General features: G+C 44.1%; 1 protein-coding gene and 1 long non-coding RNA gene across 9 annotated transcripts in view; one reads left to right on the top strand and one right to left on the bottom strand.

Moving 5' to 3' along the window:
* The window catches only part of BEND7 (BEN domain containing 7), a 76,845-nt gene that overhangs the window by 5,644 nt on the left and 43,525 nt on the right, over positions 1-27,676 (bottom strand). For 5 of the 8 annotated variants that reach the window (XM_057542096.1, XM_057542098.1, XM_057542094.1 and 2 more), the window contains exons 7-8: positions 8,629-8,748; positions 269-322 (exon numbers count right to left, since the gene is read on the bottom strand). In XM_057542096.1, coding sequence (XP_057398079.1) covers positions 269-322; positions 8,629-8,748 — 174 coding nt within the window. Of the gene's footprint in view, positions 1-268; positions 323-8,628; positions 8,749-27,676 lie in introns of those variants that run through there. The other 3 variants (XM_057542097.1, XM_057542095.1, XM_057542099.1) reach the window with 2 other exon arrangements.
* The window catches only part of LOC130707488 (uncharacterized), a 120,658-nt gene that overhangs the window by 80,997 nt on the left and 11,985 nt on the right, over positions 1-27,676 (top strand). The window lies entirely within an intron of this gene.

Here is a 27,676-nt window from a genome sequence, read left to right as displayed (position 1 = left end):
ACGTTGTGACACTAAGTTCTTAGGACTTGCTGTTCTGAGGTTATCAGGCAGATGAAATAGAATGTGAGAAAACTGCAGCTTTTCGTACTCAATGTGCAAAATCTCTCTGAATGCAGGGCATTGAGCTCCTCTGATTACTAGGGGTTGGGCCTCTTACAGAAGCAGTTTGCTCAAGCATCTGCATCTCTGACGTTAAAAACATTTTCAATGCAGATATTCTCACGTGCTGTATTTTCCAGCAGATGATGAAAATGGAAATGTGTTTTACCTGTTGGGGGTAGAGAAACGTAGTCCAGCCGTTCATCACCGTCAGCTGCCTCTGCTGGTTACAAACATGAAACACAAATCTCATTAGTTTCAGGGAGCTCATTCATTCTGCCGAATAAGGTTATACAATTTAAAAACTCCAGCGCACATGATAGTTTTCACCTTTCTTTTCCCTTCTCAGCTTCAGCCAGTTCACAGTAGAGATTTTAGTACCACGATTTAAATATTTTTAAAATGATGATATAAAATCCATCTTCCTCTATTAAAATTTTTTATATCTTAGGAACCTTATTCTATCAGTCATTGATGATTTCAGTTCATTTTCGCTTATTTATATAGGCTTAAGTATCCACCCAGAATCTGGCGTGAATTGTTTAAATATGATCGTCGAAGGCATGGAGGTCAGTGAATTCCTATGGTAGAATTTTACTTGTCATCCTCAGAACCATTCTAGTGGGGCAGGCTTAGGACTGCTTGGGAACGAACCTTTCTTTGGAGATGACTGGAAATTCAATCTAAAATCGGCATTAATTTAGTCATGAATAAAATCAGAAGGAGTAAGCGTTTCTTCAAATGATTTGTCCCTTCTGTGCTTTAAAATGCAAAACTTTGCTCATCTCTGATATATTTCAATCTCCTGAAGAGTTTCCCAAAGGTAGATCCTTCCGTCACAGAAAACCTTCCAGCAAGTACAAAAAAGAAGGTGCCCGTACGTTTCCTGATAAGTGTTGGGCTTGTCAGTTTCCCCAGTGTGCTGTGGACAGGCCAGAACATTCCACGGCTGCTGGGATAATACTGGCCCTGCTCCCTCTGTCCCAGGGCTGCCACCCCCTTGTAAGTTTCCTGCACGTGTGCCTGTGAGGCCAGTCAGGTGAGGGCTGCCCAGTGTAACACGTTGTAATGCTGAGTTGCTGGGAAGCAAACTAATGGTATGTTCTTGTTTTGACTGCCGTGGCTTTAAACACAATCAGCGTTCAGAGATGGATGGAGACGTTTAGAGATCTCCCCTGGTTCACCCCTCCACCATCCTGCCCTCAGACTGCCACACGCTGGCCGCGGTGAAAGACCCATTGCCCCTCACCTGCTAAATCCACCACAAAAACACCGAGACAGAGTCATCAAGACCAGTTTTGGCTGGAAAGGAGCAGTAGCCATGACCCAGCAATCCCACTCCTGGGCATATACCCAGAGAAAACCATAATTCAAAAAGACACATGCACCCCAATGTTCACTGCAGCACTATTTACAATAGCCAGGTCATGGAAGCAACCTAAATGCCCATCGACAGACGAATGGATAAAGAAGATGTGGTACATATATACAATGGAATATTACTCAGCCATAACAAGGAACGAAATTGGGCCATTTGCAGAGATGTGAATGGACCTAGAGACTGTCATACAGAGTGAAGTAAGTCAGAAAGAAAAACAAATATCGCATATTAACGCATATAGGTGGAATCTAGAAAAATGGTACAGATGAACCGGTTTGCAAGGCAGAAATAGAGACACAGATGTAGAGAACAAACAGTACGAATTGGGAGATTGGGATTGACATATATACACTAGTATGTATAAAATAGATAACTAATAAGAACATGCTGTATAAAAAAATATAAAATTCAAAAAAAAAAAGAGCAGCAACCACTAAAAATTATGTTGTAGATGAATGTTTAATACTGCATAAAACATTCCAGTCAAGCAATGGGATAAATGGTAAGATTAGAATTCTATAAATAGGTTTATGGACAAAACACAGGACATACTAAAATGTTAACAGTGTTTCTCTCTGGATGAAAAGCTTATGGGTATTTAAAATTTTGTTCTTTGAGTTTTTAAATTTTTCTTATATATTTAAAAAATAACAAACATGTTATTTTTATATTTAGAAGATATTATTCTCTTCTGATTGGCTTAAGTGAACTTGAATAGGAAGATGAAGTACACGGTAGTTCTTTCATTGTCTGGGATTTTTTTTTTCCCCACTTTTCAAGGTTTATTTATTGTTTTAGTTGGCATAACACTTAGATAGCTGGCTGCATTATTTCCGTCGATTTTTCTTTTTTACATCACATGGCAATGTACACTATTCTGATACATATAGTACATAAAATAAGATCCTTTAGAACAGTTATGCACAAGACATGCAATACTGGACTTATCATCAATCCCAGGATGTGATTAATTGGAAAAAAAAAAGTTGGACTAGGCATCTTGGCTAAAGGAACCAGAAGATTTAAAAGAGTCTTCAGTAATAATAATAATAATAGCTATGATAAGCATCACCATTTACTGAATACCACCTACTGAGCAGTTATTATATGCATTGTGTCAGCTAACCCTTGGCAACCCCTACAAGGCAGGTCTATCTTATGCTCATTTTAAGAAATGAGGCAACGGACACAAACAGATGTTAAGACGTACCAAGGGTTTGACTCAGGTTAATGCCTGGGCTTGACCTCTTCGCTATGAACAGTCCAAATATAAATCACATGCATCACTATAAGCTACAATTGTAAAACTTCAAGTTTTAGTTCATTTGACACTTTAGTAACTTTCTCTACCTTCCATGAAAAGCGGCTTTTCATTTACTGATGACAAAAATCAGTTCTGGGTGTAAGTTTATCTTCCCTTTGTAATTCAGCTCTCCTCACTTTAAAAAAAAACAGGCCTGTGCAATTATGTGCTTTCCTAAGAACCAAACATACACAACCCCAAATCTGTAAAGGATTATGTATAAATGAGTAGCTGCCCGCTGCACAAACAGGGCCAAGTGTTGCGGATGAAGAACACGACTGTTAACTTAAATTTGATTATAACATCTGTCTGTAACAACAAGCGCACAATCTTTCTTCTCTGGTGACAGGCAAGTTGTGAAATTTGGGAAAGATTAAGCAAGTCCAATAAAAATTTAATAGCAGCGACAGCTTTACTCTTAGATCCAACACAAATAAAAAAATTGCAATTTTTGCGCTGAGGAAGTGATCTAATGAAAATAATAAAAATCCACACCAGAAAAGGAATCATTCCAGTTATCGAAAAAAATTTATTACACGTGATGAGAGCCCCAAATGAATTTCTATTTGGATTCGCAGAACAACCTTTCACATCTGTGAGGGGCACTTCCTTTTTCTGGAGGCTTCGCGGGCTGCCTTTAGCAGCGAATTGATTACTTGCCCAGGTAGAGTCTGTACCTTATTCCAGGAAGTGAGCCAGATGTGATAAATAAGACTGAAGCTGTAGAATATCCATGAGATGCTGTATTGTCATTTAGACCGAAAAGGAGACAAAAAAAGAGCAGGCAATAGCACCGACCCTGGCCCCTCAGTTCTCATCGGCATGACGACAGCAACGCACATGGCTCCGGTTCCAGTTTGCTGGGATCCCACTTCTGTGCCGCTTGGGGAGAATGAGGTGGGACAGGATTTGACAAAACTGGGAGACAAAGCCTATTTGGCAGGTCACTGTGGATGTGCTGTCATCTTGCTCTTGTGTGGTCTGTGCGTCAGGGTTAGTTTTGTCCTTCAGCCACCTTGCCCTTCTCAGACGCTAATGGAACCTGCTGGACAGGCTGGGGAAACCTGCCAAGGTGCCAACCACAACTCTCTAGGCAGAGAATCTAAACCCAGTGTCAGAGTGGAAGCATCCTCACTCAAATGAGACGATGACTCCGGAACAGGGTAGACGATCATCTGAGTGGGTGAGATGCTCCACAGGGGGCGGGGGGAGACTGCACCCCATTCTGTACCAACAGGCACACGAATTACTAATCCAAACCCTGAGATGGTTAAGAAGCGTGTTCACTGGCCAGTCTGTCTGGGGGAAAGAGAGGCAGGAACGTGGAGGAAGGTCCCCACTGTGTGCATGTGTACGCTGTGGGGAAGGGAGTGGAGACCAGAACTTGTAATAATAACTGGTCTCAGCATCTGACAACAGAAAAAAAAGGTGTGTTTATGTATAAAATACATACAGTGGGGGGAACAACATTGCAGCAGAACTTGCTCTTCTGGTCACGTGGCCTCTGGTAGCAGAGCTGCTCCCGTGTCTCTGAGTACAGCCTTCTCCAATGTACTCAGTATACGCCCAGCGCTCCGCTCCCCACGTGTATGTCCTCCACCTTCGGAGGTGACTCTTCAAACGGAAACTTTTCAGCTCCTTTAGGGACTGTTAATCACTCTCCCCAGCTAGAGGCACAGGTTCTGGGACACCAAGCCCTCTTCCTGCTTCCTCTGGGTTGTCTCTGAAGCCCCTCAGTCAGTAACATCCGGATCCTGAATTTATACCGTCCTTTTCCCTCAAGCTCCCAAGGAGCTCCAAGCATTTCCTATGTCCTGCCACCACCCCCTGTGATGCAGGAGGAGGTCCGAGGTAGAGGAAGCAAGTGCAGATTTGCTAGAAGCTGGTGGCGCGGCTGGGGCCAAGGCGCGGGGACCACAGGGCAGCTGGTGGACGGATCCTGGCCACTCTGGCCCTTTGCCTTTCCTTCGGACTGAGTATTACACTTCAGTCTCTTCACTATGACAAATCTTAGATCTCTCTGATACTGTATTTAGTGTCTTTGTTTTTTGGGTTTGACAACTTGCTCTGAAAAGCAACAGGTAGGTACAAGTTCTCACATATTCAAAACCATCAGGATTGCTAACGCAGCACTTAGGCAACATAAGACCAACTTAATACTTAACTAGCAAGGACACGGCTCAGCTTATACTTGAAAATAAAGCTGAGGAGACACGCACCCAGCAGGACGCCAGTGCTTACTTAAGGAGGGGTTACTCGCGGGGTGCTGTCTTTTGTAATACCTGTCAGTCAATCGCAAAAAGCGCTTTCCCTGGAGCCTGAAATCTAAGGGGGCAGAGTCACAAAGGGGCCTTTGTGAGGTGTCTCCAGGCAGAGGCAGGGGACCTTTAGCCTAAGAAGAGATAAGAGAGCCGCTGGCAGGAGGGTGATCTTCCCAGGTGTTTCTCAGTTAAGCCACCCAGAATGAGGTCTGGGCGCCTTGACCCGAGTCTCTGAACCTTTGGGGGAGCTGGGAGAAGAGGCGATCAGGAGTGAAGTAAGAGGCCTCAGGAGACAGGGACAGAGAAGTGAGAGAAAGGGCCTGAGGACGAAGGACGGGGCACCCAGGGATGGCCAGGCGAGTGGCCGCAGGCGTACCCAGCACGTGGCCTCCCCGCGGGTTCTAGGGGTGGGGGATGAGGAAGCCTCTGAACCTCCAGTCAGGAACTCATGGAATATTCTCCAGGATCTCCCGGGACCGCGATGAGCTAAGACCTTTTTGCTGTGGACAGCTGTCCCTTCATTCCCATTCACTGGTCCATTCAACAAATATCCGGGCGTGTCCACGCTGTGTGACACAGTGTTCTCAATGCTTAGGACAGAAACATGCAGCCTCTGCTCCTGTGGATCTCGTGGAGGAAACAGGTGTGTCCCTGTCACTATTCAGGTGGCAGAAGATCAAAGTGCCGAGGCCGCCTGTGAGGCCTCCTGGAGAAAGTAGCCTCTGAGATGCTTCGTGCTTCCGGGCGGAGGGGAGGCCTGGGTGTGGGAGGCCCGCCAACTTCAGACGGGGCGGGGCGGGGCGGGGTCCGCTGTGGCCCAGGGGCGCACCGGGCGATGGCAGGAGGTGAGGCGGCGCTAGGCCGTGAAGGACCGTGCGCGCCGTGCTGGGGGGGATGTAGGAGGGTTTTTACCTGGGCGGACAGGAAGCCAGAAGTATTTAATCTGGGGGGCGCGGGGCATGACCGGACCTCATTAGCAGAGGCTCAGGGAGTGGAGCCTCGGGTCCCAGGATGTGGCCGAGCCTGGAGCTGCACACTGGAGAGCCCCCGATGATGGGACAGTGCAAGTCACGTGGGAGGACGCACAACGAGAACGAGAAGAAGCACCAAAGAGGGAAACCAGGACCCGGGTTTAGGAGGCGGGCAGAGGAGAAAGAGGTGGGGAAGGAGACCCAAGGCACTGACAGGGAACTTGGAGGAGAAACAAAGAGAATGAAATCACAGAGCCTGGAGGAAGAGAGTTTCAAGAAGGACGCGATTCGAAAGGGTAAAAATCAATACGGAGGTCAAGTCTGAGTGTTAATATAAACAAGTGAAATCTGATGACCCGGACGCAAACGCGGCAAATGTTCACGTACGTAGAGGAGTGAGGTCAGGGGCAAAATGCCCTGGATTCTAAACTGAACTGGGTGGGGAGGCGGACTCAGGGAATGCAGGCCCTTTTGGAAGAAATCTGACCAACAATGTCGGGAGGAGAAAGGAACTGCTTTGTTTTGTTTTTGGTTAGCAAAGGGAAGGAGGATAAGGTCGTGGGCATTTTTTGAGCATTATTACGTGTCCGCTCTCTATCGGTGGCAATACTTGCATTATCTAATTTTAACTCTGAAAACACCCCGAGCTAGGTATCAGCCTCGTTATATAAATGGAGAACCCGAGGCTCAGAGAGGTTGAGAAATTGGTCCAGGTTCCCAGGAAATTGTAAATGGCAGATCAGAGCCAGGAAAGCAGACCTGTTCTCTCCACTGCACCACGCTGTGTTTATTTGCGATGATTTGGGGATGCAGGAGAAGACAACAGTGAAAACTGGGAGACGGAGGAGGAGGATGAGCGCCTGCTTTACTGCCCAAGCCTGAAAGCCTTTGAGAGTGAAAGGGGCGTCACTGACAATCATGCCGGGACAACGGGAGCAAAGCAGCTGCCCCAGCACAGCAGGCTGGCCGGTCCCCTGACCGAGCACACGACGTGGGGCTGCCTCAGTGACCTCCATGCCGCCAAGCAGGGCTGCGCACAAAGACATCGTCCGAGGGGTACACTAGCTTCACTGATACAGACGTTCATGTACAACCCGCTCCTGGAGACTCAGGACAGCTCTGAGGCAGGCTGTACCTCTATGTCCACTTCGTGATGGGGACCCGAGATGAGAAGTACTCAGTGGCTTGTCCAAGGTCCAGAGCTGGTGAAGAGCGGACATGAGCCTTGGAAACCAGATCTACGGACTCTGACGTGACTTGTTACCTAATGCGATAATCCATTTGGTTACCCATTAAAAATATTAGTAGCCCGTTGCTCCTTATAAAAAGAGCATCAGTTAAGTGTAAAAGAAGTCAAAAGGTTAAAAAAGGAGGGAGGGAAGATTTTTAATTAAAAAAAAGCTCATCCAGTTATAGCTGGATAGCTTAGCGTCTTGCTAGCTACTTTTATAGAACTGTAAGGTTTTTCACGCTGAAAAACCACTCAGTCCCTCGGTGCCCTGTGTCTTGTCGAGTCAAGGGCACTCCCAGCCTGAGCCCGGAGCTCTCCTCCCTGGGGCTGGTGGCTGGGCTCCTCGGCAGGCTTGGTCACGGTTACTTCTACTCACAGTGAAAGTTCTAGTAAGAGGCTGTGTTACAGACAGTCTCACGCGTTTGTACTGCTGTTCTATGGACCCCCAAAGCGTGACATTCAAGCATCTAAATCCTGTCTCCGAAACTCTTACACCACAGCTACAGAAGCACAGAAGGTTCTTAGCAGGCCAGGGGGCCTGAGGTTTGATCGGTTGTTCTTTGTTTTGTTTTTTAAAAATAATATCTAGAGGCTTGTGGCCTCCTAGGGATGATTATTCCTACATAATGGCAGAAAACTGACCTCAAAAGGATTCTTCATTGGTAAATTGTCCCACTGTCACTTTGGGGAGAATGAGATTTCAAATGACCAACTCTAAATAGTCATAATTCAACTGGTGTTCACCTTTCCTGGAAGAATGATCCCAGAACCACCAAGCCCAGATTGAAAGAAAAAAAAGAAAAAAGTAAATATCTGACTTAAAAATCCCTTTCTATTTTACATGGTGTTTCTGGTAAGATGATTATTGTGTGTGTGTGAGTGTGTGTGTGTGTGTGTGTGTGTGTTTTAATTTATAATTTATTTTATTCACTTAGTACAGTAAGAACACCTTTCCATGCAATTAAATATATTTCTACAGAATCTTCTTTTTGTGTGTGTGTGTGTGTTTTTTTACCTTAAGCAACTAGTACTTTTTATGAAGTCATGCAGATCCAAACAAATAAAAATCAATAGGCAATAGAAATAAATCACAAAAGAGACACCTCATTTCATACATAAGACCACCAGTGAGATTAGCAATCTTTTTCATTTGTACTATTTAAAGTAAATGGCCTGACATAATTTTCACTGTTTAATCTTAAGGTGAATTTCAAAATCATTTGACTAAGATTTTAAGATACAAAACCAAAGCACATTATATAAAGCTTCTCCTTTAAAAGACAAAAGACAATGAAGTATCCGAGAGCAAAGAATTGTACTTTGTATCATCTAAAAATTCGATAAAGCGCTTCTGCAATTATTTTCTTGCAGCTTATTCATACCTGAGCCTCTTTTTAACCTTCTTCTGGCCAGTTTGATTTGATCCTGTAGAATCTGAACCCAGTCTCTTGGGCCAGGAAGTTTATCCACGTGATTAGCAGTGCAGTATTTTTCTGTGAAGACTGAAAGAAAATGTGAAATATTGTTAAATATTTTAACAAAGAAAATATGCAGCTCTGAAAAAGGAACATAACCCCAAGGGAAAAAAAAAAAAGAGTGTACTTCTAAAAGATGTCAGTTCTGCAGTGGACAGTCTCAAAATCCATACGGCATTCCTCTGGTGAAGATGGAGCTTGGCAGGGCCCATCCTACATACCATGTCCTGTGCTTCCAAATGAAACCGGTTACAGATATTAAGTAGTTCTACAGAAACTACTCTTTCTAATTGCTCCACGTCCATGTGTATGTGTCTTACGGGCAGAGGAGAAAATGCTTCCTAGGGGTCCATTGGCCCCATGACAGAATTCTGCAAGTGTATCCACATATTTCACTTTTCTGTTAACCCAAAATCAAATGGAAAATTACACAAGAAGATGATACTCTCGTGGTGATTCCTGCTAGGTCGATCGGCACTCAACATAGAGGCAGTGCAGGTGGGTGTTAGTGAAAGTTCCAATCCTGCTTTGAGTCAACCTCTTGCATCCTGTACTAGCAGCTCCTGGGAAAGCGCTCCCTAGTAAGCACAAAGGAAACTCTGGAGTCACGTGCCATGACAGTTATCTTAGTAAAGCCGCACAGCGTGTGATGGTGCACGCAGCGCCGGGGTTGGCATTTCTGCCTCACACGTCGTTCCTGAGCACTTTTCAACCTGTTCCCCTCAAGGTCAAGGCCTGCTATGCGGTCACGTCACACTGCCTCCTTGGTATTTAAAACATCGATAATTTTAACATTTTAAAGGTTTCTTTTAAAAAGAAAGGACAGAGGAAAATGTTGACAGATTCAACTACATAAAACTGTAAAATTTCTATTGAATAAAAAATAAACACTTCATTTGAATGAGCAGATCTAGTTGCACTAAATCTGCCATGATAGGAAGACCTCATCCCAAACGAAAGAGCAACTTCAAGCCTCCACCAATAAATGGAAAAAGTACACTTAGCAAAAAACGTTCAAATAATATGTAAGCCCCCAAGTTGCAAAACACTTTATACCTACCAAATTAGAAAAACAATTAAGCTAATACTTAATATTGATAAAATTCTGTGGATCTGGCACATTCAAATATGACTGTTGGCATAAATTGGCAAAACGCTTTTGGGAAATAAGATGGTTCTATATAATGAGAGACGTAAAACTGTTCTTCCTTGGGACTGGTAATCCTATTCCTAGAAATTTATCCTAAGGAAATAGTAATATGAAAGAAGGGGAAAAAGTCATAAACAGTCGTCCCCTGGACTCTGTGGGGCATGGGTTCCAGGACCCCCATGGTACCAAAATCCACGGATGCTCAAGTTCTGTATATACAATGTGTATTATATGCATACAACCTATCCACATCCTCCTGTATACTTTGAATCATTTCTGGATGACTTATTATACCTAATACCATGTAAATGCTATGTCAGTAGGTGCCTGCACTTGGCAAATTTAAGTGTTGCTTTTGGGAACTTCCTGGGATTCTTTTTCAAATATTTTTGATTGGCAGCTGGTTGAACCTACAGGGGCAGAGCCTGTGGATCCGAGGGGCCGAGTGTACAAACATCAGCAATCCAGTTGTGCAGGAAGAGATGCAGGGCAGCAAGGGGCGGGCAGATGTGAGGGGGTGGGAGCAGGGGAGGCCTTTCAGGGATCGACACAATCACGGGAATCGGGGCCAGTGCTAGCGAAGACGAAGGGATGACGGGAACAGATCAGGAACTGGCATTTCTGGAGAATCCCATGACCCGGTGAATACAGGAGGAAGGTGTGTGAGGGGAGCTGCGAGATGCATCAGGTGTGGTTTGGAACACGTTGAGTTTGGGGTGTTTGCGGAGTCCCCACGTGGGGACAGCTGGCGGGTATTTCAGTACAGAAGGCTTTGGTTCAGGGAAGGGGTCCTGGAGGAAGATGCAGGTTTGAGGGGGCACAAACGTATATGTGGTCATTAAACCGACAAGAGGAAAAACAGGGACCAGGGAGAAGCTTGCGAGTGAACAGAGCACTGGCCAAGCACAGAGCAGAGAGAACCCCTGGGGCTGAAAGGAGGTTGAGGCACAGGAGTCCAGGAAGGAGCCGGGAAGCGTGGGCTTGTGCAGGCAAAAGTGGTGCGAATATAACCAAGAGGAGGGACCCACAGTCCCGAGTGCAGATGAAAGGCCAGGAAAGAGGTGAGGAGAGGGTCCCTGGAGGCCGTCATCAAGGGCGTGGGGAGGGTGGCCACAGATGACACTCTCCAAACACCAGGCCTGGCGGTGGGCTTGGGAGGAGGAAGGGGAGGGGGAGGAAGGCTGGGTATGGGGGAGGCGGCCCGCACTGTGGCCAGTGGGGATCCAGGGAGGAGGAGGGAACAGTCTAAGGAACTATATACCAGAGGAACTGGGGTGGGGGGTCGGCATTCGGGAGAGGGATGGGGGATTACCCTCGACCGGGACCAGGAGGAAAATTTCCTCTGAACCCAGAGGAGGGGAAGACAGGGGTGGACTTAGAAGGGGTCCAGATGGGTCATCATCGCTCCTGATGCCTCAATGAACTCAGTGGTGAAGGGCATGGAGAGTGTGGGAACGTCTGGAGTTGCCCAGAGGAGAACAGGAACGGGAAGGCAGCAGACGAGGGCGCAGGATGCCGAGAAGGAGTGGGGCTGCATGCCTGTGGCGGCAGCGGCCATAGGGCAGGTGTTTTCTCCAGGGCACCTGGCAGCTCCTCGTCTGGGGTGGAGACACCCGATGCGAGGGCTGGTGTAGGGTTAGGAGTTTGCCAGACAGGTTTGGCAGAAGGACAGGATATAAAGCATTGAAGATGGTGGTGAAGATGCCCCCTGGAATGAAATTACAGCTTTCTTCACCCACCCTTCCTTTCCACCCGTATCTGGAAAGCACGTGAAGCCAGAAAATGGCTTAGACTTGGGCAAATCTATGGAGACCAGGGAATGGATATATCAGTGGGGTTGGCAAGGAGATGCCGGGGAAAAGGGGCAACAGAGAGTATAATGGTGGCAGTGAGCAGGACGTGTGGTCAACGGTGTGGGGTTCAAGTGTAGTGGAGATGAAAGCCAGTGTGGACGAGGTCTGGGCAATCTAGCTAGGGGGTCACAGGGATCTCTCATGTGGATGGTGAAGTTATCCAAGATGGCAGCAGGACCTGGGAGTGAGAGGAAGGAAGATGCAGAGCTGTGCTGATGGAAAGGTTCCATCCTAGCCCCAACTGAGAAGAGGAGGCGAGACGAGGAGGAGGGAGAATTAAGGTCCAGGGAGAATATCAACCAGGCTGCCCGATCTATGATACATGGGGCATGCGAGTAAGCATGCATCTCTCCACCTGGGAGAGATGCAGAGGGGACAACATCCCTGGGGTAGGGGTGCTTCTGAATCTCCTGTACCAGATTATAGACAGGGGTCTTCGGGGGTCTTTATTTTGTCTCCCTAAAAGCACCTACTGCAGTGCCCTGGACTAAGAACTCCATAAACATTTGAAGAATAAACAAACATATTTTCTACTTTTGTTTCTAATGGAAGTAAATACAGTAGCTCAGATATTTAGGCTAACTGGGGGAGAAAGGCCTATCTGAATTAGTAGGAAGTCTTAATAGCATATATTTAAAGAAATAAGGTTTTATTACATTCAGATGCCCACAATGACACTTCTTAATCAGAGGGTTGCCGAAAAGTTCTTGAAATCGTGTTTTAACGAACAAAAGGAAATATTTGTATTTGGCACCCTATTCGATTATAGGAAAATGTATACCACAGAAATGATTGAATACACCGTCTTAGCAAGTAAACATCTCCCTCCTTCCTTGTAATGTTATTTATGTAATTAATTTCCATAGCAACCCCTCTCTTCTTCGATTGGGAAATGCGTGCATCCAAATTAGCCCACATTAGGAAGTAGAGATTCGAAATTAACAAAACAGATTTGGATTATGCCAACATCAAAATGATTCCCGGCAACCACGTGTGTCAACGACTAAGTTTAGGAGAAACAGAGGGAAGGTCTCCCACTGTGTAGGTGGCTTCCAAGCGGATCTTCCTCATCATTTTAAGCTCAAGTATTCTGCTGCTCGTTCAAAAGGTGACAATTTCTGGTTATTTTTTTCTCCTTTCAGTGAAAAGTTATCTGGTTTCAATCATAAGAAGCCAGGGAAATCTCTGCCTCCTGGGTCTCCCTTTGTTTGCAAAGCATTGGGCTTTCCGAAAAATGCCTCTACAAATAAATATTTCCATCGGGCATATTATTGACATTCTAGTTCGTGGCTTACACTCAAAAGAAACTTTTAACTAGAATCTACCTACAGAGGACAAAATCCTATTCTTTCTGTAACATGCGCAGAGGAGTCCTGAGAACAGGGCCAAAGGACAGTCATTGTATTGATCTGAAAACACTCCATATGCTATGTGGATAGAGGTATCGGGTAAGCAGAACATATTTTTTGCTATGTGAATCTATAGCTAAAGGTCAAGCTATTATCCTGGTAATAGTTCCATTAGGAGTAATGATGTGAAAAGAGGTATTGCATTTCTGAGCTGGGTTTCCTACTATGTTAATAGTGGGTCATTAAGAATCAGAGTAGAACAATTTGCATTTATCCTTAGAATGCAGTAGTTCCTAAAAAGAAATTTCCCTCTTCTCTTTTAATATATTAAGGGGAAGCAAGGGATAATATTAAACAAGTCCAAATAATCTGAACAAGTGGATTAAGCCCAACAATTAAACTAAATAAAAGAGTGGAAGCATCTACTCTGCTTAACATACTTTGAGGTCCCAAGGCCCAAAGAGTATGTGAAGTCACCAGGGAAATGACAAATGTTCAATTTGATCTGTACGTGAATAAGGACTTTTCTCAGATGCTTGCATTCACTCGAGCCATGCCCTTTAACTGTGTATCAATAATGAATAAGCTAGTGGTGGCTGAGTGGATCCTTCCCTGGGAACCTGGCATCTAATATAATCATCAATGACACGGCGGTGTGTAGCGTGTCTGAATGTGATGAGCTGGGAACAGAGCGGATCGGCTGCGTTCCCCAAACAGCTGTCTGTTCACACGATAGTTCCTAGAGGACTCTTCATGAGGGTTTTTCTGCCTCTCTGCACTGAGAAAAGCAGGATATGGTATGGATGTTTAAAGAAAGCCACTGGATCACACAGACAATTTACGAAGCAGGAGAAGACTTATAGAGCTTTAATTTCACTGTGAAATCCTCTAACTGGGTTAAAACTCCGGCCAGCTGTGAGAGCCCAGCTTCTGATTTGTTGACTCAGTGTTAACTTCTGGTCAGACAGACAAGCGGAAATCAAGACTTACACCAAGCAGAACTGAAAGTGGGGTCCTCGTTAGATCTGCCAAACTGCCTGAGGCTGTGCGGCCCGGGTCAAGGGTGAGAAAGAGAACCGAGCGGACAAGGTTTCCCTTCGGGCTGTACCCACCTCCTTCCATCAGTGAGGATAAAAGCCAGTGCCCCTCCCACATTTCCCTCTTCCCTTTGACTCTTTCCAAGCTATGATTTGAAACCTCCCATGTGCTAAGTACCGTCTATCTATCTCATTTAATCTTGGCAAGAACCCGGTGGCACAGGTATTGTGATCCTATTTGACAGATGACAAGCTCAGAGTTCGGGCAGGTTAAATAACCAGCCCAAGATGGCACAGCTAATAGGGATTATTTTCCACATAAATTAATTAATTTTTAACTTAACGTTGTATATGAGCACACAGGTTCTGTAAAAGGAATATAATGACCGAATTCTCCATAGAGGCAAGTTGACAGCTAAGGTAATGCTTCCATGCGAGAGCCATGAATGCTGCTCTACTTTCAACCACACAAAGCAGAAGCGTGGCAGCCAACGGGGGAGGGAGACCCAGGCAGGTCTGTGAGATCATGGTCCCCCCATATTAAGGGGCCCAGGTGGCCTTGGTATGGAAGGGAGAGGGTAACGGACTCGGGTAGCTTGGGTGTATAGTGAGGGTGAAATAAGGACATCTGCAGAACAAAGACTGAAAGACTATGTCACACAGACCGGCATTCAAAGAATTACTAAAGGCTGTATGTACCTGAGGAAAAATAAACCAAATGTGGAAGGAAAGATGGGGGTGGAGGGGAAGAAAGGGAGGGCATGACCTGTAGGATATTAAGAATTACTGCAATGCCAAACTAATGAAAACTGTGTAGTACTGGCTCAGAGGCAGATAAAAGACCAAGTGTAAACATGGAAAAGGGGAGCTTAGTCTATGAAAGAGGTGGAATTACAATTCACGTTAAAAAAAAAAAAGAAGTATGGTGTTAAAATGACTGACGACCCATAGAGAAAAACACATTCAGTCCCTCCCTCACATTTTAGGCAAAAGTAAATTCCAGGTGGATAAAAGACTTGAATATGAAAGAGAAAACCTTAAAATTTTGTTGGAAAAAAAAAAAAGAGAATGTCATTACATAATCAGGGCAGGGAGAATAAAGTAATCTATCTGACTGTTAAATCTAAACTTTGGTATGATAAAGAACTTCGCCAGCAAAGTTTCTACAAGTCGGAAAGTGAGAAAAAGTATTTTTAATACCTGTAACAGAGGAAAGAATTCATGTAAGTCAATAAGGAAACAAAAACCTAATGGGAAAATAGGAAAAGGATGGAAATTCACAGAGCAAAATAACCAAATAGTAATAAATATGAAATGACGCTCAACCTCATTAATTATCGGGGAACCCACCACTGAGGTGTCATTTGAGACCAATCAGACTGGCAAAGAGTAAAATTTGTTAACACCAGATGTTGGCAAGAATGAGGAAAAACGGGATTTTGTATCCATTGCTGGTGGATGTCTAAATGATACTGTTGGCTTTAGGGAGCCATTTGGCAACACTTAGTGGTGCTGACGCTGCTTCTACCCGGAGACTCAATTCCACTGCCCACTGCACGCTGCCCACTGTGGAAAATCGGGAGCAAGGAGAACCAACTTAACTGTCCCTTAACAGAAGGCTGGGGAAAGAAAGTGCTTTATTTATACAGTGGTGAGCAGTTAAAATGAATACACTAGTTTTATAAGTGTACTGATATGGATAAACTTGAGAAAAAAAAGACACAAACTTGCAAAAGTACAGCATGAGGCCGTGTATCATATGTAGACTCACAAATTCGCAAAACGATAGTAAATATGAGGTATGGATACACATTTAAGCAGTAAAGTAAAAATAGCATGAACAGGGAAGATTCACACCAACTTCACGTTACTCTGGAGCAGGAGGGAGAAAGAGTCTGGTGAGGAACATTTTGATTTCTAAAAAAATAAAGGAGCGGGGTGGGGGGAGGGTATGAAGTAAATCTAACATCTGTTTTCAATCTCAGTGGTAAGACGGAGAGAAAAGGAATCTTGGAAAATGTCTTCAACACATTCAAGATGAAGAGGAATACCATTATTTCCACTTCTGACCTCAAGACTACTTACTGCTAATGGGGACAAATGCTGTTCTTCAATCAGTCTATGAAGAAATCAGACAATGTCTCCTAGGATGAGGCCATGGAAATGCCAGTGCTGACTAGTCTCAAGCACACTCCTTACACACACTCTCTCAGGATGAGCACCAAAAGCTTTCTTTAAAAGAGAACCAGAAGACTGGGTGATCGGCCTGCTGGGAGGAACAGGTGCAGGCAAGAATCCATCACCCTGCAGGTCTCAGCAGAAATGCGACCTTCTCAGGCAAGGACTCCCTGAGTTCGTTAACCAGTGGTTTTTAAATAATACCGTCTAGTGATCGTCTAGACTATAAACTCAACAAGGGCAGAGATCACAGCTCTCTCGTTCATGGCTGGCACATAACAGGCAGCGTAAATGTATGGTTTGTGGAAGAATAAATCTGAGAAACTCTTTTTCTCTGGTCTTTGACTTAACTTGAAAGAACTGAAGGAAGAGTTTCTTCAGTAAATAGCCATTGGTCTTGAAATACACAGAGTCCTGGAATTCATTTCAGGTTTGATTTAACAATAAGACTTACAGTGGTTCGTCAACGAATGCACCTAAATACGAAGTCTCCAGATTAGAAGTAAAGATAAGGAAATACAGTCATGCAAACAATAATGTGTTTATTGATGAGATCGGAATATCCTACTGAATTGCATATGCAGGAGACTGCAGGGCAATCAGCTGGTCCAGCAGGGTGATAGCTACCAATAACAACCACCGAATACTTCGTGCCTTAGTGCTGGCCCTTGCATGGGGCTGTGACTTCCAGTTGGTTGTTGTAATGAAAAGCAATCTAGTTATCCATAAAGCTGATTCCCAGTCGTATTTATTTAATTATGAGAATCTGGACAAAATTCACTGACCCATAGTATTTCTGAACTGGAAGAGACTTGGAAGAATTAGCCAAGCCACACTCCTTTTTTTTCAAGAGAAGGTAATGTTTCAAGACCTTACGCGGCAGAGTTGGGAGTAAACCTACATCCCACGATGCTCCTTTCACTGTCCCCAGACTGCTGGGACTTGGAGGTTTGAACAATCTTGTGGAATCACAGTGATTCTCAAAGATCTGAGGCCAGAGTAGGAGGGAGAGAGCAGTATCCTCTGTCTCCCTTTATTTAGTTTTTGCTACAATGGCATCTCTGTCTAAGAGGAAGTGCTTTTAGTGGTGTCTTACATTAAACAAAGTTCATTTTAATTTACTTTTATTTAAGAAAGCCCTCAGCAGGCCTAATCTGCAACACAACTAGTGGGAAGTACAACACTTTCCTTCGGCTTGGGCTTGCAGTGCTGTAACACGTTTGCTTCACGTGCTTGGTGTATTTTAAGGGGATGTCTTATATCTGCTAAATATTAAGATCTGGTTAATAACAAACTTTGATAAAATGGTGTTTTACTCTTTACCCCTTTTTTTGGCAAAGAGAAATATTTCAAGATCATAGATTTATAGAAATTCTACTTGGAAGGCATCTTGGAAATAGTATAACTCATTTATTTCATAGATCTGGAACTGAGAGCCTCAAGTGAAACAAAATTTAAAAGGTCGAGAATCATCAGTTCAAACAGTTGGTCAGTGGCACAAAAGCACGTGTCCGCCAAGTGCCCAAGCACTGCTTCATAGAATGCTTCTATGTTTATCTGTTCTTTATAGAAATGAGTGAGGAGAAAGTGCTGAGTTTTTCTCTGAGTTCTTAAAGCTAGGGTTTCTTGGCACATGAACTTTCGAAGTCATTCCATGAGGTCCTGAGTTCGCCCACTAGCCAGTAACAGCCACAGGACCAGAATGAGTTATGACACATTTGGGAAGTTCAGGGACCATCCTATCCCTCACAACCACCTAAATTCAGAGATGGCCAAGGTGGGAAGAATAAGAATGATGAGCTGGGAGAGCAGTGGGGGTGATGCGGGCCTTGCCCATGGGGATCAGGTCATCAGAGCAACACACTTGCCCCATCCCTGCCTGCATCTACCTGTGGCTGATGTCGCAGAGTGAACATTGGGGTGAAGATGCTGGGCATTAGGACAGGACTGATGCCTCAGATTTTGTTTCCTGTTCTTTTTTAACGGTGACAGCTCCCTTCTAATTGAGATCAGCTTGAAGGAAATTTGGGGCTTATGTTGAGGCGGACAATAGAAAAGTTCTCAAACTTTTCCTTGATACTCTCTTTGAGGCACCAAGGTGCCATCAGGATGGATGCTAAAAAAACACAGGGATGGATAAGTATACAGATATATCAAGAAGTCTTGAGATGGTAAAGACAGAAAATGGCACATTTAGTCTGCTTAGGGATTGCATCTTGGGATTTATTTAAAATCAAAATCCCCCAAGAAAATGATTACACTTTACCTTGTGGAGATGATTACCCTCTGGCATGAATGAAAGTGCGAGAAACTACACTTCCTGTATTGCGCGTTGTGGAGACTGCTCTTTGACATTTAACAATAATCCACACTTTCAGAGCCCCCACGGAATACAAATTAGGGTTTATGCTCAGGATCGCCTTGATGGTTTTGATTGACACGATTTATACCCTTCTTGAGTGCTCTGCACCACTTGATTTGTCTGTTGCTGTTTTTCTTCTATCTTCAAACTTATATTCTGCCTTCTCGAATTTCAGCTGCCCTCTTCCAACTGGTCATGGAGAAGCTGTGTGCTTATCCTGTTATTCATGCCTTGTATACATCCAATGGGGTGGAGTTGTGTTTTCTTTTTTAAATAAATTTATTTATTTATTTATCTAATTTATTCTTTTGGCTGTGTTGGGTCTTCGTTGCTGCACGCAGGTTTTCTCTAGTTGCAGCGAGCGGGGGCTACTCTTCCTTGCGGTGCGCGGGCTTCTCATTGCGGTGGCTTCTCTTGTTGCGGAGCACGGGCTCTAGGCGTGCGGGCTCAGTAGTTGTGGCTCGTGGGCTCTAGAGCGCAGGCTCAGTAGTTGTGGCACACGGGCTTAGTTGCTCTGCGGCATGTGGGATCTTCCTGGACCAGGGCTCGAACCCGTGTCCCCTGCATTGGCAGGCGGATTCTTAACCACTGCGCCACCAGGGAAGTCCTGGAGTTGTGTTTTGATTTTTAAGAAACCATCTTTTTCAGTGAGGATGAAGTGACTGCCTGATTCCCTCCATCCCTCTTTCTTTCCTTCCTGCATTTATTGATCGTTAATTATGTTTCACGTGCCGTGGAATATACGAAGCAAATATTCCCCATGTAAGATTTGCTCCCTAGGAACTTACAGTCTTGTTGGAAAGATAAGATGTCTAAACACAAGTAGGATGACCGTAGATCCTGATTTGCCCAGGATAGTTCAAAATGTCTGTTTTCCTGGTGAAATGATTAACAGCACCATTTTCACTCTCAAAAGAGTCCCAGTTTGGGCAATAAATGATACAGTCATCCTTCACATAAACCATGAGTAGCAAAGCTAAGGGTCAGGATGTATTGCTAAGTGGTCTAAAGGTAACATATGCCATAGGAATTTAGAGAAAGGAGAAATCAATGGAGGCTCGGGCATCAGGAGAAAGTTCATGGGAGAGATGGTGAGACTTGGGCCGAACTAAGAAGAATGAGCTGGATTTGTCTACAAAGAGAGAAGAGCACTGTAGCCCTGGGGGAAACAGCACAACTCAAAGTCCAAAATGAGTATGTGATGCTTGAGGAACAGTGTCAGTGCTGGGCTGGGTCGCCGGGTAGGAGCCCAGGGAGATGTTGTTGGGAGGAGAGGAAAATCAAGTTACGGGAAGTCTGGGAAAGGCCAGGGTTTGCGCTTGATTTCATGGGCAAAGAAGTGGTAGGAAAAACGTCATGAACTCTTGTCTTACAGAAGAAGAAATGAGGGGCAGGGAGGATATTTAAAGAGTGTTTCTGCCAAACTTCAGGGACAAGGTGCTGGACAGCTGGCCTAGGATGGTGTCAGGGAAGCCAGACACTGGAGAATGGGAGAGGAAGGACAAAATGAACAGACTGGACCGGGTCGTGAAGTGGGGTTAGTAGCAGAAGAAAAAAAAAAAAGGCATTGACGGTGATTCTGAACTTTCAAACTTGAAAAGTAGGAGAATGTTGATGCCTCTGTCAAAAATAATGTGTCTGCTACATCAGTAACCTATTTACGTATCTATCTCCCCGACCTCTGTTCTCTACTACCAGTTACTCCCCATACTAACACTTTCAGCTCGCTGAGGACAGGGAGTGGGTCCTACCCAGAGCTTGGTGTGTAACAGAGGCACACAGTAAAGGAATTAATGAAAGAATAAATGAATGAATGAATAAATAGCTTGCATAAAAAAATGTGTCTGCTAGGGGGTGTTAGTGTTAGAAGCCCCAGGCCACCTTTCAGGTGATGCACGTGTGGGTAAGAAGGACCACCCCTGACTCTAGAAAGAGGCCAGGACAGGCCCCCATGCCCGGTGGTTAGGCTGGATGTCCTGCGTGTCTTGGTCCCTGCTGTCAACTGTCTCCCTTGCTCCGGGCTTCTGTCCACGTTTCTACTTAGGATTTGCCCGCACTTAGCTGTAGATGGCTAAGCTGCCTCCACACGGTGGGAGATGAAGAGGCTGGGGGAGACATGTGCATAACATAACCAACACTGGATGTGCTCTGTGATCAAAGGGACAGGGTGGATGCAGGGGCACCAGGGTTCTGAGAAATCCCAGGAGCTGATGATGGAGAAGTGTCAAAATCTAACCAAGAGCCAGAAGCACCAGAAAGAAGAACCTGGAAACACAGTCAGCATAACAGAAGACTTGACTCTAAGGAGCAGTCGGTGAGAAAACCCGACTAATTCCGAGAGGCAGCGTCTCTCTCTTCTAAGGATGCTCTTAACCGGACAGATGCAGCCAGGCTCGCTCTCGTACAAAGATGTCTTCAAGGCAGCCACAAAAGATGACAGCTTTCAGTTCAATTTTGAATAAAGGTCTATGGATTTTGAGGCATTTTCCTAATGGAAGCTGACATAGATCCTTAGTTTTTTTGTGGGCTTACCATCAGTCCCTAGTACTACAGTGACAGCAACTATTCCATGATCAGCTGCATAAACCCCTCTAGGGCAGCGATCCAAGCAAATGTCAATTCCCGAGTCTCTCAGATTTCTGCAGCATACCTTGTATGAGAGAGTCAATAACTCTTCGTGGAAATGAATTAAAATAATTGCCAGATCACTAGCACCAAGGATAGGTCCAGGAGAAAAGCTACGAGGAATGCAATTTGACCAAATTTGGACTCATTATCCAATTCTGCTTCCCAGCAGTGGGAAAGAAAATAGGAGAGATGTGGCATTACCTGAAGATACTCGTGAGCGTTTCAGATCAGCCACACAATTCAGGGATCTAAAGGAAGAAGAGACGGGCTACACAGAAAACACTGTTTGCTAGGTTCAGGGCTGTGGCTAGCCCATGTCATGCCATGATGCAAATTAGAAAGTTGCCCCTTCCTTGGGACATGCGACTTGCCTCTGCCAGAAAACTGTCATAATAAATAAACAAATCGACAACGTCCACAAGGGGAAGGGTGCCCATAACACTGCAAAACACACAGTCATGCTATAGTGGCCCTGCTTGTGCGACAGAAACTCATCTCTTTTGACAGGAGGCTGTTTATGTTTATGAACATAAACATATGAAATGCAGGCTGTTTATGAAATGCAGGCTGGGTGAGAATTCAGTAACCGGGACTTAGAACTGAGTCCCTGCAAGTTAATCCACAATGGGTTGCCATCCGTGGTGTGATGGGCTGAAGACAGATCAACAAAAGCCACAAACTCCTTCTTAACAAACGTCTCCACGTTTCCCTTTGCTCCTTATGCGGATAGAGTTGTCATTTTGAGGAAGGGGAGGTTCCTTTTCTGAGCTTACGGAAGACCAGTGACAAAGCAGGGACAGTCTTGCCACTCTCTCTGGCCCCAACCCGAAGGATTCTGGTCCATTAAGTCTGGGATGGGGCCGAGGCAGCTTTAAGAAGCACAGCCCCGGTTGAAAACCCCTGGGGCAAACTGTGTTTGGGTCCATTGCAATGGCATTTATATTCAAGAAGTTAAACGCTTAAAGGTGAACGGGTTGGTGAGGACTCATGGCCCAACGCTTAGAATAGACTTTAAACAGTTCTGGGGGCGAAAGGCTTTCATGCAATGTCTTACTTCACTGAAGCTGCATTGAAATTATTCTGTAAGTTAACCTCTTCCATTCTCTTTGCATCTGGGACACTGCTCATCCTTCAAGGTCTGGTTCTGATGTCACCTGTTCCGTGAGCCCTTCTCTTACTGGGATTTCCAGCCTCTGTGCTTTCTCCCTCCATGAATAATGGGCACTTGACGTTTATTCTGTTCTATCTTGGAGACGGTTCTAGGTCCTGGCTCACCGTTTACATGTCTGTCACTCCGCTGGACTGCACGCTCCTGAAGGTCAGGGGCTACGCCTCACTAGTCTTTGTCACCCGTTCCTGCCTCACAGTGGGTGCGTAATAAGCGCAAGCGTGGCTAACAGCAACGTCATGCCTGCTGATGATTTCTACGTTTGTGAGGTCAGTGAAAATACTGCCAACGGTTTGGTGCTCTCGTGACTTATCCAGTATCGGAAAAGCGGCAAAGACCAGTGGGTCTTCTGTATCGCACTGTTTGGTGCGCAAGTTGGCTGGCTCAGTGCTTCAAATATGCCATCGGGGAGCCTGGCTGAGTGCTTGCCAAGAACGGAGATGACATTTTCTGTAGTGATGATAAAGCTTCGCAGAAAACGACACATTTGTTTATTGCTCCACCTGCTAGACTTGCGCTGAAGTCTGGCAATGCTCCTCTTCCACTTTGGTAAACGAGGCACTTAACCACTCAAGTCCTGGGAGGCACTGGGGGCTCATCTGAAACCAGGGCCCTTGTGTAACACAACAGGGAAGAATCAGTTTAAGCCCCGGAGAGTCATCGGATGAGAGCCGCTGACACACGTTATCTTCTCATTTGCTCCAGGAGAGACGCAGGGCAGCCTACAGGAAAGGGGCGCTCTTAGCAACAGGGGAGGACGGACGTGTGCAGGAGGGCTGTGCAGCGAGTACGGATCGCGACTGATCGAACCAGCGGTCAGCATCGGAGCTGGGATGGCACTGCTCTTCCCAGGGTGGTCTGGGAACAGCCTGCCCCAGTCACCTGCAGGTGCTTGTTCAAAATCCAGATTCCCGGGATTACCCTACACCTACTGAATTAACCTCCGAGGATGGGACCCAGAAATCGGGGAATTTTGAACCAATACCTCAGGTAATTTTGGTGCACACTGAAATATGAGACCAGCTAGGCAAGGGGCTGAACACACAGGGCTCTGCGTATGGAATGACCAAGATTCAACATCACCCACCTGTCACTGGGCCTCCATAAAAAGAGGGAGAATGCAAATAACAAAAACTAGGTAATAGTTACAGACAAGCTATGAATCTGATGTCATTAAATAGTCGTTATAGATTATTTTGTTGTCATATATTATGCAGGTCTATCCTGTTTTAAGCTGATCCGATATGTAAAAATCTGAACAGATTAGTTAACAAATGAATATTCATTTTCCAAAAGGATTTCTTGAATGAAAGCATTTATCAACTGGTTCCAATGGCCAAACACTTCAACTAGAATTGAATTTACATACAACGCTGGAAGACTACTTCCACGCAGGGCAACTTGTACACTCTTTCTTTGTGGTTCTGTGCACTGGAAGAGTCTCTTTCCCTAGGGAAAGGATCACACTTCTATTTTTCTCTCTACTATGACGGGACTGATTCTCACTGTCTTCAAAGGACGACCTGCCCTTGAAGCTAGTAAATAAACTGAAGGACAGCTAAGCTTTACCTAGAAATTCATTCTGAATACAACACAGCAACTGAGCGGTCATTTAAAATCATTAGTATGGCCACCTTCCCAGTGGAATTTATAAAGAATCCAAAGTGCTAAATTTTAAGATAGAAATTTAAAGCTGAGACCCCTTTCTTTCTTTTCATATAGTCCTCATAGAAGGTATGAAGTAATGGCTCTGGAGTGAGAGAGGCCTGGGGTTAAATCTCGGCTCTCCCACTTACTAGTTGTTTCCTTTAAGTTTACTTAACTTCTCATAGCCTCAGTTTCCTCTCCCATAAATGGAACTAAAATCATCAACATCGTAGGGGTATTCGAATCCAAGCTGATGTTTCAGCCTTGTTCTTACAGGGAGTTCTCAGAACACACAGAAGTTACTATCAAGAAATAAGAAATCAGATGTAGATTCCACTCCCAAACATATTAAAGTCTATTTGAGATCAGATAGAAAACAGCTATTCACTTTTGGGGAATAAATCCAAGGAAATGAGTGACGATATACAATAAAAATGGAAAATAAAGGAATTCCAAAATGGCAAATATAGACCCTACGTGTCTCTAGAGTTGCTGGAATAAAAGGAGAGGTTTTGGTGGTCTGTTCAGCAGAGCCTATGAAAGGGTGAGGTCACATGAAGTGTCAGAAGCATAGTCGAGTGTTTGGAGCACCACCACCTAAGGAGGGCTCCCGCCCAGGGATGCTCTGATCCCCACGGGCCATCCCGGCCGGTCAGCAGAACTGATGCACCCCGAGAGCAGCAGTGCAGTTTGTGCTACGTGGAGTGAACCAAGGGCAGTAGAGTGGTTCTTGCACTTGATAAGCAGACGTCATTTCCTCTGAATGCAAGAGGATTCAAAAACCTAGTGTAGTTTGATAGTAATAAAACTTTCTCAGTTAATCACTATGAAGCTGAATTAAAAACCATAACCCAGGTTCTAAAAATGGCTTTACTGCAACTACACTTTTCTGAAGAGCATTCAGACGTGCAATGATTATGTCAGTATCTGATAACTCTCACTAGGTCACCCTGTGTGGTCTCCTGGGCATAGGACACCAAGAACTAGGTGGTCTTTGGCAGGTAAAGCATAAAGGGAGGAGAGTACACCTGGGTCCTGACCTCCATTCTGCATCCTGGCTGTAAAATCATTTCCAAATTAAATCTAGGATACTAAACTATCCTTAGCACCAAAACCTAAGACTCCACTTAATAAGATCCTAAGTTGCTTCTTCCCAGAGTTAAATTCAAAGTGCTCAGGTGAATGTTTCTAATTAAGGATCATCAACACCTTGGGTCATACCTATAAATGAATTTTTAATGAATTACCAGTAAGTGGTACCTACCATAAAACAGATGAGACTGTGAAAAGCGTGATCTCTACAAAGAGGCTTATACATATTTTTCAAGATACTGTACTATGGGGAATCTTAATTATAACTACGAAGAGCTATGTTAACAATCCCACAATAAACTCTGCTTTTTCAGTCCACTTCTGTTCCTATTTATGAGCATTTTACAGGTTTTCCTTATCTTGTTTCCCATTCTTGTCTTAACCAACCTCATCACTTTGTTTGAAACAAAATCCAGCCTCCACTGTTGTTTTTACTGAAGGTTTTATAAAATCAACCAGTCTATGTATATTCCTAGGTTGTAGAACTTTTCAAATTAATACAGTATTGGTGCACTGTCCCATAAAGGATGGAGGAAGAAAGACTGAGTATTTAGTATTTGCAAAATCTTTTCAAAATATGTGGTAGACAGCAGTAGTAACATGAGTAGTCTTCTTGCCATTATTATGTAGAAAGAAACAATTTTATCGCTTTGCCAGATTACTCAGATTCGAAAGACTTGGTTAGGGAAATAAATTTCTTTTTTTAACTCTAATAATAGCATGAAAAACTGGGTATAATTATTCAATAAGACCGTCAATTAGGAGTTGCTCAGATTTCCTGGGTCTCTCCCATGTATACATGGTATTAAATTTTGTGTGATTTTTCTCTTGTTAAAGAAAAAAAAAAAGACCTTCAATTAATAGCTACTTCCAAAAATCGCTTTATAGTATAGTATGTGGGTTAATAAACTTTTAGCGAGTCAAAGTATGGCATGAAAAGAAAACAAGTATTAGGGAATTAAGAGAATTATATTCAAATTTATATTCAGTTTTGGTTTCCATTTTTTTTGTTTGTTTCATGGGCACTTTATTAAGTGGTAGAAATTTACAGCAACATTTTGACATCAATCGTCCCAAGTTAGGTGTGAGAAGACCTGAGGATGGATGTTTAGTACTAGGCCCATTATGTCAATAAGTTAAGGGCAAAGTCAAGATGAAAAATAAAAACCTGGACAAAGTCAAGGTGAAAAATAAAAACCTATGTCCACTCACTCACCCAACGTGTCTTCATGGAAACCCAACCATGTGTAGAGCTCTCAGTGAAGTGCAACAGGTAATAAAAAATAGGAAGACAAAGCTTCTTCTCAAGGTGCTTGTAAGAAATTGTCAGAATAAATCAGGTAAGAACGTTGGCTGATCTGTATGAACAGGATGTCTTTGTACGAGAGACAAACCTGACACCACATTCATACTTTGAATGAGGATTGTAGGAATGTACATGGTACCCTCTGAAGAGTGGGATGATGGAGGCCTTTCAGCTGTCTATGCTTTTTTATGGTTTGGATTTTTTACAAGCGTGTGTTACTTTTGTAATCAAGGAAAAAAAAATCAAAACTGAAATATTTCTATGAATCAACACGGCAAGTAAACAAGTGAAGATACAATATCTGTGGCCTTAGGTTGTTGGTGCCTTATGGGTGGATTTCTGTCTGTTTTAAAGTTACTCTGTTGTTCTAAAAGAATTTTTTAATGCCAAGTTTAATTCAACAATAAAAGAAGAGTATGGAAAGTGTAAGTTCTTCGGTTTGAATAATCTGCTTTATTATGCATTGGGGGCAGAAGAGCCCTCATTGCCATTTTTATTTCTAGCTAAAGAGGAGGGCTGTGAAGAAGATGAAGGGATGTTTTCTATTTCTGTTTCTAATACACTTTTTCAAACTGCTGTATGATGTCCAGTCTAGATTGAAAATGGTAGCGTAAAACCCGTATCAGTCTACTTGTAATGATATATTTCATTGTCATCTATGATTAGGGTAACTCTTCTGTCATTAAAATGGAACACAGTCATTTATGATTCCCTAATTTCCAAACACTTTCGTATTGTTAATATACTGCCCTGGAAAAAAAGAACATTAAAACAATCCCTGGCTACATGTCAGCATGTTTAAAAGCTTCAGCATGAAAAGCATCAGCAGCCTTGCGCTTCATGTTTCCAGAAGTCTCAGCCACATTAAATCCAAATGGGACCCTTCTTCACTTCAGCAAGTCATAGTTACATCATTGACTATTTGTCAAATTCTGTAATCTGGTTTTTAGTGTCGCTTCAGGCTGAATCATTCTTTTCAGAAACGGCACAGATTGTGATATCTCTGTAGCTTACTTAATACAACTCAACTGTCACTTTAAGTGAAAAAACTCTGTTGGAGAATGAGAAGTTTTCTGTTAAGGAAGGCTCATGTCCTTCTGGCCGTGAACAAAGGCTGCCTGGTACTTGCTAACTCCATTTAAAAATCGTATTATTTTGCAAAGTTAATTGTGGGATTCCAAGTAC

Source organism: Balaenoptera acutorostrata, chromosome 3 (assembly GCF_949987535.1).
Source record: "Balaenoptera acutorostrata chromosome 3, mBalAcu1.1, whole genome shotgun sequence".
Lineage (NCBI taxonomy): Eukaryota > Metazoa > Chordata > Mammalia > Artiodactyla > Balaenopteridae > Balaenoptera > Balaenoptera acutorostrata.
Note: the sequence above shows the minus strand (reverse complement) of the source record. Positions and strands in the feature narration are given on the sequence as shown.